Consider the following 14,384-nt stretch of genomic DNA (forward strand, 5'->3'; position numbering starts at 1 on the left):
GTATGCTGTATACCTTAAACTTAACAGTGTTATATGTCAATGATATCTCAATAAAATTGGAAGAAAAGTGACAAAATTAAATTAAAAAGTTAAAAATAAAATAAAATGAAATCTGGAAGGACTGGAGGAGCTCTCATGCATGATCACTCCTTGGTCTGCAGACCCCAAACAGAAAGAGAGAGGTACCATGCATGTCCAAAAGGAAGAGGCTTACTGAAATACTCCAGCAGAAGGAAGATTTTATCTTTACCCAGCAGTAGCCTGCCAATGAGAAACTGCCACATTCAGCCAATGAGAAGTTTGAACGCCTGCCCTCTTCCAATGGATTTCTACTCAAAACAGTCCCTCTTAACCTCCCCCCTTTTCTCTATAAAAGCAAGTCCCTCTCCTTTGTCCTCCAACTTAACCTATGGTTCATCTAGTTTTCATGTCCCTTACTGCAGTTGCTCTGCTAGTCTTGAATAAACTCATTTTGCTGGTAAAATAACTGGCTTATTTTTAAGGTTAACACAGAAAATGCCAAGAATTCAGATTTTCAGGTTAACAGGATTGCATATTGATTGAGAAGAACTTGGAGATGGTCCCATTCAGGGAGAGTAAGAAACAGTCTTTCTTTAAAATAAAACTTTTGAAAAAAAATAGTAAAAAAAAATAGAACTTTTGACAAGAAAAAGAAATCTGTTTCTCTCTTAGCTCCTCTTCCTCTTTTATCAACCCCTCCCCCCATGCCTGCGTTTTCAGCTAGAGTAAACAACAAAATCTTTGGCCAAAATTGTTGTATGGTAAACTATAGTCATTCAACTAATTCCTTGCCTACGATGAGATACCCAACAACATTATTAACTGGCAAGTGGTTTCTGCAATGAAGCCTCACCCACTGGTGGGTTTCAACTGCAACCACTGGCCTTTTCATTGTTTCAGACCTCTGGGATTAAAAACAAATCGAATCTGGGACTTCCCTCGTAGTCCAGTGGGTAAGTTTCTGTGCTCCTAATGCAGGGGGCCAGGGTTCGATCCCTGGTTGGGGAACTAGATCCCACATGCATGCCACAACTAAGAGTCCTCATGCCACAACTAAGACCTGGTGCAGCCAAAATAGATAAATAAATAAATAACCAAATCGAATCTAATGGTCAGAACATATGACATATGTGGATCTGTGTAATTTGAATTAGTAATATAAGTTTCCAAAATACATTTGAAAGAAAGAGTAGTTGGGGAAGGTGAGTGACGTAGTCTGTATGTCACTCACAGAGCCCTCCCCTTTGTCTGACCATCCATTATTCTTACACTTGTTTGTCTCCAAAAGAGTTCAGTTTGCCTATAGAAACCCAATGTAGTTCTGTGTACATTACATGCTTTATGTTTCTTTCTTTTCTTTTTTTTAAAGATATTTCTTTTTTTTTTTTTTTTTTTTTTTTTTTGCGGTACACAGGCCTCTCACTGTTGTGGCCTCTCCCGCTGCGGAGCACAGGCTCCAGACGCGCAGGCTCAGCGGCCATGGCTCACGGGCCCAGCCGCTCCGCGGCATGTGGGATCCTCCCAAACCGGGGCACGAACCCGCGTCCCCTGCATCGGCAGGCGGACTCCCAACCACTGCACCACGAGGGAAGCCCCCTGCTTTATGTTTCTTGAAGATAATCTTTCGTATAGCAGAAAATATTGTTTAAAAAATTTGATACATAGATAACTATATGAGGTATAAAAAATACGTCTTTATTTTCACGCAAAATAGTACTCTTTGACTCCAAACTTTAAGGTAGTTCCTTTTTCAACAACTGATCTAGGGACTTCCCTGGAAGTACAGTGGTTAAGACTTCACCCTCCCATTGTAGGGGGCACAGGTTTGATCCCTGGTCAGGGAACCTGCATGCCGGCACGGTGTGGCAAAAAAAAAAAAAAAAAAAAAAAGCAAAAACTACTGATCCCATTGTTTTTATTATTCTCACACTCAGAAGTTGAATTCCTCTTTTTCTGTAATCCAAAAGCAGGCTCGGCACCAAAGAGAAGCCTGGGACATAATCTGTATCTGTTTCCAATTTCTGGGAGAGAGTGAATCACTGCATTTCTATTGCAACACAGTCTACTCCATTATTTTCCAGAGTTACTCAACTACACATTTTTGAACTTCCTGAATACCCCCAGGAGATGATAAAAAGGAAATCAAGAAAGATATTCCTTTTACATCTCCAGAGCCATTTACACATTTTACCTTATTTTTCTCCTAAGATATTTTAAAACTGTTTTGACTGTACCCTTATTCTCTGTGTATTTATAGAGATTAAGTTTTTTGCCCTGAGTTACAGGATACTAAGTGATGGAGCTGTGGTTTTTAACCCTGGTATTCTGAATTAATACATTCTATTGGTTCATAGAAGTTGTTTAAAAAGTAAAAGTCATAATTTTCTTTGTTTTTATATGTTTATAGAGATTATTACAAAGTGTTCTGTTCAATTGAGTTTCTAAGAACATGATCTGCCTTGAGAGAAATGAAGAAACAGGAAATCGTGGGAGATCTTTGCCTCTTTCTCCACCCCAACTGTAGCCAGAGGGGCCCCAGGACAAAGAGGCCGTCCCTGCTTTCTGCTCCCCCAGCTAACTGATTCCAATAACCTGAAAGCATGCAGAGACATCTGTGTCCAAGGATGTTAAATTAGTTGTAAATCAGTGTTTGATTTGTATTCTGATAAAAATTCTGGAAATAAAAGATTAAAATAAACATCCAAAATATTTAAAAATACTCTGCGATTTCAAAAATATAGGACATCTGTGATAAATATTGCAGGAAGAATTCAATGGCGGAGGTAGAAATCCTTTTGAGAGTCTATTTAGGGATGATTTCATATTCAGTAACACAGCTAAGTAGGTAATGTTTTGTAGTAAGCCTGCATTTTTTGTTTTTTGATTTTTTTAAGACTTTTTTTGAGGTTTGTTTTTTTTTTTTTTTTTTTTTTTGTTTTTTGTTTTTTTTTTTTTGAGGTTTGTTTTTAAAGAAACTGCATACCTCATTAGAGACAAACAGTAATTTAAATACCATGCAGTTTCTGTATGTACAAAACCTAGGCCATAGAGATCCAGTTTAATTTGTATTCTATTTACACTGTCTTCCTCATACAGCTGTTGTCTGTTAAAGCAGAACACAGGAGAGTGCTCTGATACAAAGACAAGCTATGTACAGACACCTGGGAAGCAAAAGCCTGCATTTTTATTTGTCTTCTTTGAACTTTTAAGACTTTTTTAGGAACGGAAGGGGCCTCCATGTGGAAGCAGAAGCAGATTGCAGGATGTCTTTTCTCCGCCTTCATTGGGCTTCCAGTGTTGGGGAGTGCATTTCCTTCTTTTGAGTCAAGCTTCACAATATTTGAGTCCCTAGAACACAGAAGCTGCACTTTATCATCTTCTACCGCATTTGGTGGCAAAATTATGGGCAACTTCATAATCTATATGTATTAACTATATTTTCTTATTTTCTGTATTCTGGATGCTCTGTTGTCTGGGGCCTGGCTGACCCAAGAGAGACTCCCAGGGCTAAGCTAATTTCTAGAGTTAGTAAACTGCTCCCCTGTGAGCCTGCCTTTCATATGTAAACCAACCAATCCAGAGCTTATACTCCAGATCACCTCCACTATCAGGCTTTTATTAAACTGCAGGAGGCAATATTTCTCTGCCCTAATCATCCCAGGGCCACGTACCAGAAAACTAGAGATAGCCTCCAACCCCCAGAGCCCACTGAAATTATTCAAACCAGCCAGTGCTAATCCTGCTTACGCTCCCTTGTCTTGCCTTCTCCAAAGAAACCACAGTAAAGACTTCTGTCTATGCTTTCCTCTTCCTCCTTCTGCCTCCTGACCCACCCTGGTGCTTTCCTGTGTGGTCCTTCATGGCATGGTGTGTCCCCCCTCCTCTTGGGATCTGTTGTCCTCACCACGTGTGAATAATACTAAAACCCACATTTCAAAACATTATACCAATATCTACTGAAAAGGTCATGCTAAAATAATCACAATAAAGAAAGAGCAGTTAGTCATGGAAGCAACCTAAATGCTCATTGACAGATAAATGGATAAAGAAGATGTGGTGCATATATACAATGGAATATTACTCAGCCATAAAAAGGAACGAAACTGGGTCATTTGTAGAGACATGGATGGACCTAGAGACTGTCATACAGAGTGAAGTAAGTCAGAAAGAGAAAAACAAATATTGTATAGTAACGCATATATGTGGAATCTAGAAAAATGGTACAGATGAACTGGTTTGCAAGGCAGAAATAGAGACACAGATGTAGAGAACAAATGTATGGACACAAAGGGGGAAAAGCAGTGGCGGGTGGGAATGGTGGTGTGATGAATTGGGAGATTGGGATTGACATGTATACACTGATGTGTATAAAATTGATGACTAATGAGGACCTGCTGTATAAAAAAATAAAATTAAATTAAAAAAAATAAAATCGCAAAAAAAAAGAAAAGAAAGAGCAATTAAAGTCTTTGACAAGGACAGGCAGACGAAGAAGCAGGTGAAGATTGCTCCCAGAGAGGGCGGAATGTCCTGCTTTCCAGCCAATCAAAATGTTCTCAAAAGCCCCTGGATCTAAGCCCCTGCTATAGTAAGTTTAAGACTTTTATATGAGTGGGGTTGGATAGGAGTGGAAGCTTACTATCTCAGGGGACTCAATATTTAGAGATAATCACGGAAAATATAACCATAAAATCATAAAATATGTTAAGTGGTATATATGTAAAATTTAATATTTAGGACTGTTTATCTTTTGAATCACTTAAGTAAAAGTTGAAAAATGGTAAATCTTTTTTCTGTATACACACTTTTTTTAGAGCAACTTAAGGTTTAAAGAACAATTGAGGAGAAATTATGGGGAGTTCCTATATACCCTCTCCTCCATCTCCCAGTTTCCCCTATTATTAACATATTGAATTAGTCTGACACATTTGTTACAACTGATAAACCAATATTCATACACTATTATTAACTAAAGTCCACAGTTTATAATAGGGTTCACTCTTTTTGTCATACAGTTATTCAGGGTTTGGCAAATACATAATAGCCACCATTATAGCATCATACAAAATAGTTTCACTGCCCTAAAAATGCCTGTGTTTCAACTACTCATCTCTCCCTCATTCTGCCAGAAATTTGGCAACCACTGATCTTTATACTGTTTACATAATTTTCCTTTATCAGAAAAGGAATAGTTGTCATATAGTTGGAATTACACAGTATGTAGCTTTTTCACACTGGCTTCTTTCACTTACCAATATGTATTTAAGGTCTGCCATGTCTTTTCATGGCTTGCTAGCTCATTTCTTTTGATCTTTAAATAATATTCCATTGCATGGTTGTTTATTCCAGCTTGTTAAACCAGTTTGTTTATTCATTCACCTATTAAAAAAATGTCTCAGTTGCTCCTGAATTTTGGCAGGTATGAATTAAGCTGCTATAAACATTTGTGTGCAGGTTTTTGTGTGGACATAAGACTCAACTTATTTGGGTAAATACCTAGGTGAGTGATTGCTTGAATTCATGGTAAGGTAATGTTTTGCTTTGTAAGAAAATGCCAAACTGTCTTCCAAAGTGGCCGTACTATTTTACATTTCCATCAACAATTGCATTGTTATTTTAATTTGCATTTCTTTAATTAATCGCCAATATTCATTCATCAGTAAATAATTATTCACCTATTATGTGGCAGGCTGTCATAGGCACTAAGGATAGAGCAGTAAACAAAACAGACAAAATTGGCTCTCCCTCTGGAGTTGACATTCTAGTAACAACATACAAATATAAACAAATTCCTAACTAGCATGTTAGATGGTAAAAAGCACTATGTAGAAAAGTAAAAGTGTATGTATGTGGGGTTAACTTTTTTTTTTTTGGCTGCACCACGAGGCATGTGGGATCTTAGCTCCCCCGATCAGGGATCGAACCCGTGCCCCCTGCAGTGGAAGTGCAGAGTCTTAACCACTGGACCATCAGGGAAGTCCTAGGTTAGCTTTAATTATAGTGGTCAGGGAAGGGCTCACTGAGAGGTGACATATGAGCAAGGGACCTAAAGGAGGTGAAAGAGAGCTATGCAAATAGCTGGAGAAAGAGGGTTCCAACCAGATGGGACAGCAATGCAAAGGGCCTCAGGCAGAACCCCTCACCCCATCCCCTGCCCCATAGTGTTCAAAGAATAGCAAAGGCTAGTGTGACCTCAGGGGACTAAGAGTGAAGACAGGAACAGGGGTGGCAGAATGTCATGTAAGGCCTTGTAGACTATAGAAACTTTGGTTTTTAGTCAGAAATGAAGTTATTGGAAGTTATAAGTGTGTATAAAATGGCATGAAAAAGAGTGGTCAGCTTGACCAGGAGAGTTTGGGGAATAAACTTTTCATGGAAACCCTCAAAGGAAGACAAAAGTAGTTTCATAAGTCTTCTAAGTTAGAGTGTCGATGAAAAAATTAATTAATAGTCAACCTATAAAAGAAATGGAAAATTTTATTTGAGCCAACCTGAGGATTATAACCTGGGAGATAGTCTCTCAGAGAGCTCTGAGAACTGTTCTGAAGAGGTAAAGGCGGAGGCCAGTATATACGTGATTTTGGTGAAGGAGTACATGAAATCCATCACCTTAGTAGGTTACTGCTATTCGAGAGAAACAAATATCTTAGTTAATGGTTCTAGTGCTTTTCTAAGTGTGAGAAGATGCAAGAAACCGGGTTCATGAAATTTTCTCCTGAAAATATCTAACCGAGGGCCAGTTCTGTCAGTTTTTCCCAAAGCACAAAGTGCCTCATCCTGACCTTCGCCCTGAATTCCTTTCAAGGTGTATTAGAGGCCAGTGACTGCAGTGGCCGATGACTTGATTCTTGTAGAGCTGGATGGTGGGCAACATTTTTTAATTTTACAATCCTTTCCCTTTAGGTCTTAATTTCAACCAAGTTTTGCGAGGCATATCATGACCAATCTATCCTGGGGTGCTAGGAATGCTCATTTCCAGGTCAAGCGAGGATTTCGTTGATAGGCCACTCAATGTGCTATGACTGTACTAGACCCTGTTAACAGTAGCCCAAAGCCTCTAGACCACCTGTCTTACTAGTCCATTATGGTCCAGGAAATGTTCCCTATTGTTGCTTCTTCTCACATTTAGAGTTACACTATTACAATCATTGATCTTGAACTTCTCTGTCTTGCCTTAAAATTGTTTTCTCTTATTTCATCAAGATTACTGATAAAACCAGTAGAGATACAGGCTGAAGCCTACCATCTTTAGCTTGTTGCACTAAGGACCCACCCACCATCTGCTGCTGTAACAGGTATAGTCTTTTCCCTAGATGCAATTAGCCAGGAAAGAACTGCCTGTTAACCATCTTTCTGGGTAGCAAATTCTGCCTTTAAGGCCTAAAGTTTCTGATTCTGGGAGATAAAAAGAGACCAACTAGGAAACTCCGAGTGGTTGTCCCAACAGGTCAGGGGAAGGTGGCGCCGCGGTCCTCCTCCCCGCCCCCCCCCCGCCCCCGCCCACACTGCGATGAAGGGAGGGCCTGAGGAGCATTAAAGAAAGGTCCGCCCCATTCTTTATTTTTTTTTAACATCTTTATTGGAGTATAATTGCTTTACATTGTTGTGTTAGTTGCTGCTGTATAACAAAGCAAATCAGCTATACATATACATATATCCCCATATCCCCTCCCTCTTGCGTCTCCCTCCCACCCACCCTCACTATCCCACCCCTCTAGGGGAACACAAAGCACGGAGCTGATCTCCCTGTGCTTTGTGGCTGCTTCCCACTAGCTATCTATTTTACATTTGGTAGTGTCTATATGTCCATGCCGCTCTCTCACTTCGTCCCAGCTTACCCTTCCCCCTCCCTGTGTCCTCAAATCCATTCTCTACGTCTGAGTCGTTATTCCTGTCCTGCCCCTAGGTTCTTCAGAACCTTTTTTTTTTTTTTAGATTCCATATATATGTGTTAGCATACGGTATTTGTTTTTCTCTTTCTAACTTACTTCACTGTGTATGACAGACTCTAGGTCCATCCACCTCACTACACATAACTCCATTTCGTTCCTTTTTATGACTAATATTCCATTGTATGTATGTGCCACATCTTCTCTATCCATTCATCTGTTGATGGACACTTAGGTTGCTTCCATGTCCTGGCTATTGTAAATTGTGCTGCAATGAACATTGTGGTACATGACTCTCTTTGAATTATGGTTTTCTCAGGGCACATGCCCAGGAGTGGTATTGCCGGGTGGTGTGGTAACTCTATTTTTAGTTTTTTAAGAAACCTCCGTGCTGTTCTCCATAGTGGCTGTATCAGTTTACATTCCCACTAACAGTGCAAGAGCGCCCCATTTTTGAGATGGAGCACAAAAGGGTCACAAACCCTTCACAGAAGCCCCTTTGAGTGACAGGTTTCCGCGCCAGTCGCCAAGGGCTAAGAACGATTTTCAAAAGGGCCGCGCCATGGGCAGGACCCAGGGCACCGCCCGACAGCCGGGGGAGGCGGGGCACCGACCAGATCCGCCCAAAGGAGCCTCCCGGAAGGGGGCGTTGTCGTCGGAGGGATGATGTAAAAGGCGTCGCGCCGAGGGTGACGCCTGGCGTAGTTGACGTCGGGCTGAGCCTGTCACCCCCGGGGCTTGTTGCAGAGGAGGAGCGGGCGCCATGGCTGTTCTGCTGGAGACCACCTTGGGCGATGTCGTCATCGACTTGTACACGGAGGAGCGGCCGCGCGGTGAGGCCCGGGTCCCGCTCACCTCTCCGCCGGGCCGCTATCTGCCTTCCCCACTTTGCCTTTTCTGCCAGGTTGCCGTGGACTGGTTGGAGCTTCTGGGCTGATGGTGCCCGCGACTGCGCTGTTTTATTAGCGGGCCTTGGTTGAAAAGTTTTTTTGAGGAGCAGCCCTTCTCCGCATCTAGTGCTGGGTCCGGGTGGCGGGTGCTTGTGGTTATTAAATGCGTGTGTGTGTGTGTGTGTGTGTGTGTGTGTGTAATGCAGCATATACAATGCCCATAGCTTTTGCGGCTTTACTGCTTTTCACTAGTCAGAGGAACGCAAGCAGTATTCCTTCGTGTGTAATCAGTATATCCTGATGAAAGCAGGGAGGATGGGCTTGGAGCCGTGAGTGTGGGCCTCCCTCGTGGTTGGAGGAAGGGCTGTCCAGAGGTGTGCACCCAACCTTAGCAAACACTCATTGATCGCCCACTATGCGAGACTTTGTGCCAAGCCGTAGAATGGGCCTCTTACCCTTGAGGGTCTAATTTTCCATTGGTGGAAATAGGCGCCGCAACCCATTTAATTTCTTAAGCGTTGTAGTGGAAGAATGTGTAAGTTGCCATGGAAACCAGAGGAGGGTGTAATTTTGGCAGGGGGCGGGGAGAAGCAAAGCTAGCAAAGAATTCAGAGCCCTTGAGCTAGCTCTTTGAAAAATGAGTGGGAGCGAGGGTTTTCTTGTTTGCTTGGAATTTAATGGAAATAGCAAGTAGATCCGCGTGGCTTGACAGTGGAATGGCCGACTGCGAGTCTGGTTGTATACGTTTTTAGGTTAGGTCAGGTCGTGAATAGCCTTGAGCCCAGAGTCTTTGAAGGGATTAAGAGCAGGATGGAGGCATGGCAGACTTCTTGTTTTAGGACGATAATAAGTAGCAGTGTGGAGAATGTTTCAGAGTGGAGAGAAGCTGGAGACCAGGAGAGTTTAGTTACAAGCAGGGTCCTGCCCCCATGGAATGCAGTCTATGAAAGAAGATGAAACAAGCTGCAATATGGTACCATGAGTGCCTTCTGACGTGCTGCACTTTATCCCACGCTCACTTATCGCCACCCCTCAACACTCAGCCATACCTCTATGCCTTTCTCATACTGTTGCCTCTACCCCACATTTCTCTCCGCTGTTGTCTTTTTGGCAAAGTTCCTGCTTATTATTCAATTTCAGATCAAGCATGATCTCTTCTGTGAAACTCTCCAGTGTCCCTAAGTAGAGTTCGATTGGTTTCTTGTGTTCTGTCTCAGGTCCTTTATAAATCACAGTACATATTTTGTTATACATTTACCTATTTTCCTGGAATTAATTTGCAAGTCCTGGGCTCCTCTCAAGAATGTAAACTCTAAGAGAATAGGGACTGTGTCTTAATTATCTCTATATCCTGAGCACCTACTGCAGTGCCTGACACTTTGAGGGCATACACCAAAGGTTCATTATATTGAGTAATGCAAATATATGTGTTGTATTAGGATTCTTTGTGCAAGTGATAGAAACTCAACACAAACTGGCTTAAAGAAAACAGTTGATTGCCTCATGTTACTGGGGTAAGCTTTAAAGATGGCAGGACCAGGGGGTACACAGGATTTTATAGGGAATTGTATTTTTCATCTCTTGGATTTGCTTTCCTTTGAGTTTGACACGCTCCATGTGGAGCAGCACCTGGCAAGTTTGTGGGCCTTTTTCCGTAGAACTATGAGAGAATAAAGGGGAGGTAGGGTTATCTCATCTAATTAACACGGACAAAATGGACAAGCAATGTTTCTGAAAAGATAGCTTGGGACACTAAAAACATAAGTCCACCCTATTTGTATATATTTATAAGCATGTGATTGGGTATCTACTTCTATATGTAACTACTTATCAATTTATAGTAAATATATCCAGACTTATTTTTCATTTTTCCTCCCTCCTTCTCTCCCTTCTTTTTCTTTTTTTTTTGCGGTACGCGGGCCTCTCACTGTTGTGGCCTCTCCCATTGTGGACGCGCAGGCTCCGGACGCGCAGGCTCAGCGGCCGTGGCTCACGGGCCCAGTCGCTCCGTGACATGTGGGATCTAACCGGACCGGGGCACGAACCCGTGTCCCCTGCATCGGCAGGCGGATTCTCAACCACTGCGCCACAAGGGAAGCCCTCTTTTTCTTAAACCTTTTTATTATAGAAAACTTGAAACATACACAGAAGTAGAATCATGTAAATGAACCCTCATGTACTGATGATCAGCTTCTGCTTAACAGTTGTGAAATGTTTCATTTATAGCCCCACTCCACTGGATGTTTAAATTTTTTTTTTTTTTTTTCCGCACCCCTCGGCTTGGGGGATCTTAGTTCCCCCGCCAGGGATGGAACCCGCACCCCCTGCATTGGAAGTGCAGACAGAGCCTTAACCACTGGACCACCAGGGAAGTCTCTCTTAAATATCTTTTAATCTGTAGGTTCTCCCCCACCCCATTTTAAAATTAAGACTTTATTTTTTTAAAGCACTTTAAGGTTCATAGCAAAACTGAGGTGAAGGTACAGAGATTTCCCATATTCCCCCTACACCCAGTGCATAGGCCTCTGCCATTGTCGTACCTCCCACCAGAATGGTACATTTGTGATACATTTGTAATGTTTCAACCATGTAACATTGTACATACTTTACATTTGTTACTACAGTGGTACATTTGATGAACCTGTATTGACACATCATTATCACCCAAAGTCCATTATTTATGTTAGGGTACACTCTTGTTGGTGTGCATTCTGTGGCTTTGGACAAATGTATAGTGACATGTATCCACCATTACAGTATCATACAGAGTAATTTCACTGCCCTAAAAATCCTCTGTGCTCTGCCTGTTCATTCCCCTCCCCCGCATCTCCTGGCAACCACTTATCTTTTATTGTGTCCATAGTTTTGCTTTTTCCAGAATGTTATACAGATGGAACCATACGGTATGTAGCCTTTTCAGATTGACTTCTTTCACTGAGTAATGCATTTTAGGTTCCCCCGTCTTGTCATGGCTTGGTATCTCAGTTCTTTTTGCCTTGAATAATATTTCATTGTCTGGTTGTACCACAGATTATTTATCCATTCACTTACTGAAGGACATCTTGATTGCTTTCAAATTTTGGCAGTTATGAATAAAGCTGCTATAAACATCCGTGTGCAAGTTTTTGCATAGACCTGTTTCCAGATGCGTTGGGTAAATGCAAAGGAACATGATTGCTGGATTGTATGATAAGAGTGTGTTTAGTCTAGTCTTGTAAGAAGGTCCTTATATTATATTGGTTGATACATCTCTTAAATATCTTTTAATCTGTAAGTTCCCCCCGCCCCCCTTTTTTCCCTGAAAAATTTTTGAGAAAGAATCTGGGTCATTGATAGATTTTTCTCATTTTGGATTTGACTGATTTTATCCCTGTTGTATCTTTTAATATATTCTTCTATCCCTTCTATTTCTCATGAGTTGCTCCTTAGATCCAGAGCCTTAATCAGATTCAGGTTTAATGTTTTTGGCAAGAATATTTCATATCAGGTAGTCTGTACTTCCAGCTGCATCACGTTCAGGAGGCACTTGATGTCTGGTTGGACCTTTTTGTGATGTTAAGATTGGTTAGTGGTTCAGGCCTGTCTACCTGATACATCTGTTAACAGTGTTCCCATTAGCTTTTCACCTAAAGATTTTGGCAACCATTGTTGATCACTACTTAGATTCATTATTTTGTTTTCTAGTTAAAGGACTACTCCTATATGTTTAACAGTAACTCCAGGAATATATTTTTTTTTCTAGAAAAATGATCAAAAGCCTGATATTCAAGAACCTCCAATAACTTGGCTCCATCTTACCTCTCCAGCTTTTTAATCCTCTATTCCTCTGTGTCACTGGAGAAGTTATAGAAGTTAGACTGGTCTCCTGGACCCTCCCCAAAACATTTAAATTCCCGCTTCCAGGGTATTTCATAATGTCTTCCCAGCTTGAAATGCCCACTCTCTACTCTCTGCCAATCCAGTTCTTTTAATGCTCCCTTAAGCCTCCAGGAGGTCTTCTCATTTCCCCAGCCAGAAACAATCTCTTTTCAACTTGTGTGGCATATTTAAAAGCACTTTTAAACTTTGTACCATTTAAGTGCACAGATGGTATTATCAGGTGTGCCCACTATTGTAACTATTTATGTTCAGGTGAAAGGACCCTAGCTTAGTATAAGCTCCTTGAGGGCAGGGACCGCCTCATATGTCTTTCTGACTGTTTGGTTTCTAGCTTAGTGCCTCGAGAAGTTGTTAGCATGTTTCTCTGCAACTAGACTGAAAACTTGTTAAGGGTAGAAATCGAGATTTAATGGCATTTGGCCTAACAACAGTGACAGGTACTTAGAAGATTCTCAGTCAGTGTTTATTGGATAAATGAGTGAATTTATTTAAAAAACATGGTACATGATAAGTATATGGATTTTTGTGAAGGGCTGTTTAATCATTGTGAAAAAAATGGTCCCAGATATTTTGTTTTCTCTAATATAAATAATGTGTACCCATTTTCAGATACTCTGCTAGATCCTTTGCAGTCATAGTGTCCTCTTCATTTTTTCTTTCCCTTACAAAATCAATTCATCAACAAATGATTGCTTGTCCCAGATAAGTTTCAGGTTTCTATACAGTTCAGATGCCCAAGAAATCCAAAGAAAAAGAGAATAAAATGATAATTTAAAACATATTGCCTTTTTCTAGGATTACTACCTTTTTCAGTGGCTTTGGACATTTGACCATTTGGGGAAGTTTTTGTATGGTAACTTAGAAATTAAACTATACTAACTGTGCTTTTACTTGGTTAAAAATACATTTGTGAACTACTGTGATACATTTACTATTTACTTTCTTTCAGCTTGCTTGAATTTCCTGAAGTTGTGCAAAATAAAATATTACAATTATTGCCTTATTCACAATGTACAGGTGAGTTGGTGGATATTAGTCATGTTCTTTGTTATTGGAACTATCTAGCAAGCTCTCTGAATTAACAAAGTATCCTATATATTATAGAGGGATTTTATCATACAGACTGGTGATCCTACAGGGACTGGCCGTGGAGGAGAGTCAGTTTTTGGGTAAGTTCTTTTATTTTCAAACGAGTAAAAATAGAATTGCCTCGGGCTTTCCCGGTGGCGCAGTGGTTGAGAGTCCGCCTGCCGATGCAGGGGACGCGGGTTCATGCCCCGGTCTGGGAAGATCCCACATACTGCAGAGCGGCTAGGCCTGTGAGCCATGGCCGCTGAGCCTGCGCGTCCGGAGCCTGTGCTCTGCAACGGGAGAGGCCACAACAGTGAGAGACCTGCGTACCGCAAAAAAAAAAAAAAAAAAAAAAATATATATATATATAGATAGATAGATAGATTTCCCCCAAGTTCCATAAATGTCTATAGCAAATAAAAGGAATATTTTGAATCATAGTGGCATTTCTATAAAGAAATGGTAACCTGGGACTTCCCTGGCGGTCCAGTGGTTAAGACTCTGCCCTTCCACTGCAGGGGGCATGGGTTCCATCCCGCAAGCCATGCGCACAGCTGAAAAAAACCAAAAACAAATGGTAACCTTATATGTTAACCCTAGCGCCCTATATGTAACCCTAGTAGTTTTATATTTC

The 14,384-nt window shown here is 41.2% G+C and overlaps 1 protein-coding gene across 1 annotated transcript in view; it reads left to right on the forward strand.

Moving 5' to 3' along the window:
• The first annotated feature begins 8,637 nt into the window (after positions 1–8,637).
• PPIL4 (peptidylprolyl isomerase like 4) overlaps positions 8,638–14,384 on the forward strand; it is a 34,470-nt gene continuing 28,723 nt past the window's right edge. The window contains exons 1-3 of the mRNA XM_065888787.1: positions 8,638–8,743; positions 13,629–13,696; positions 13,784–13,848. Of these exons, the coding sequence (XP_065744859.1) occupies positions 8,674–8,743; positions 13,629–13,696; positions 13,784–13,848 (203 nt within the window). The 5' untranslated portion in view covers positions 8,638–8,673. The remainder of the gene's footprint in view (positions 8,744–13,628; positions 13,697–13,783; positions 13,849–14,384) is intronic.

The sequence above is a fragment of the Phocoena phocoena genome, chromosome 12, assembly GCF_963924675.1.
Source record: "Phocoena phocoena chromosome 12, mPhoPho1.1, whole genome shotgun sequence".
Classification (NCBI taxonomy): Eukaryota; Metazoa; Chordata; class Mammalia; order Artiodactyla; family Phocoenidae; genus Phocoena; species Phocoena phocoena.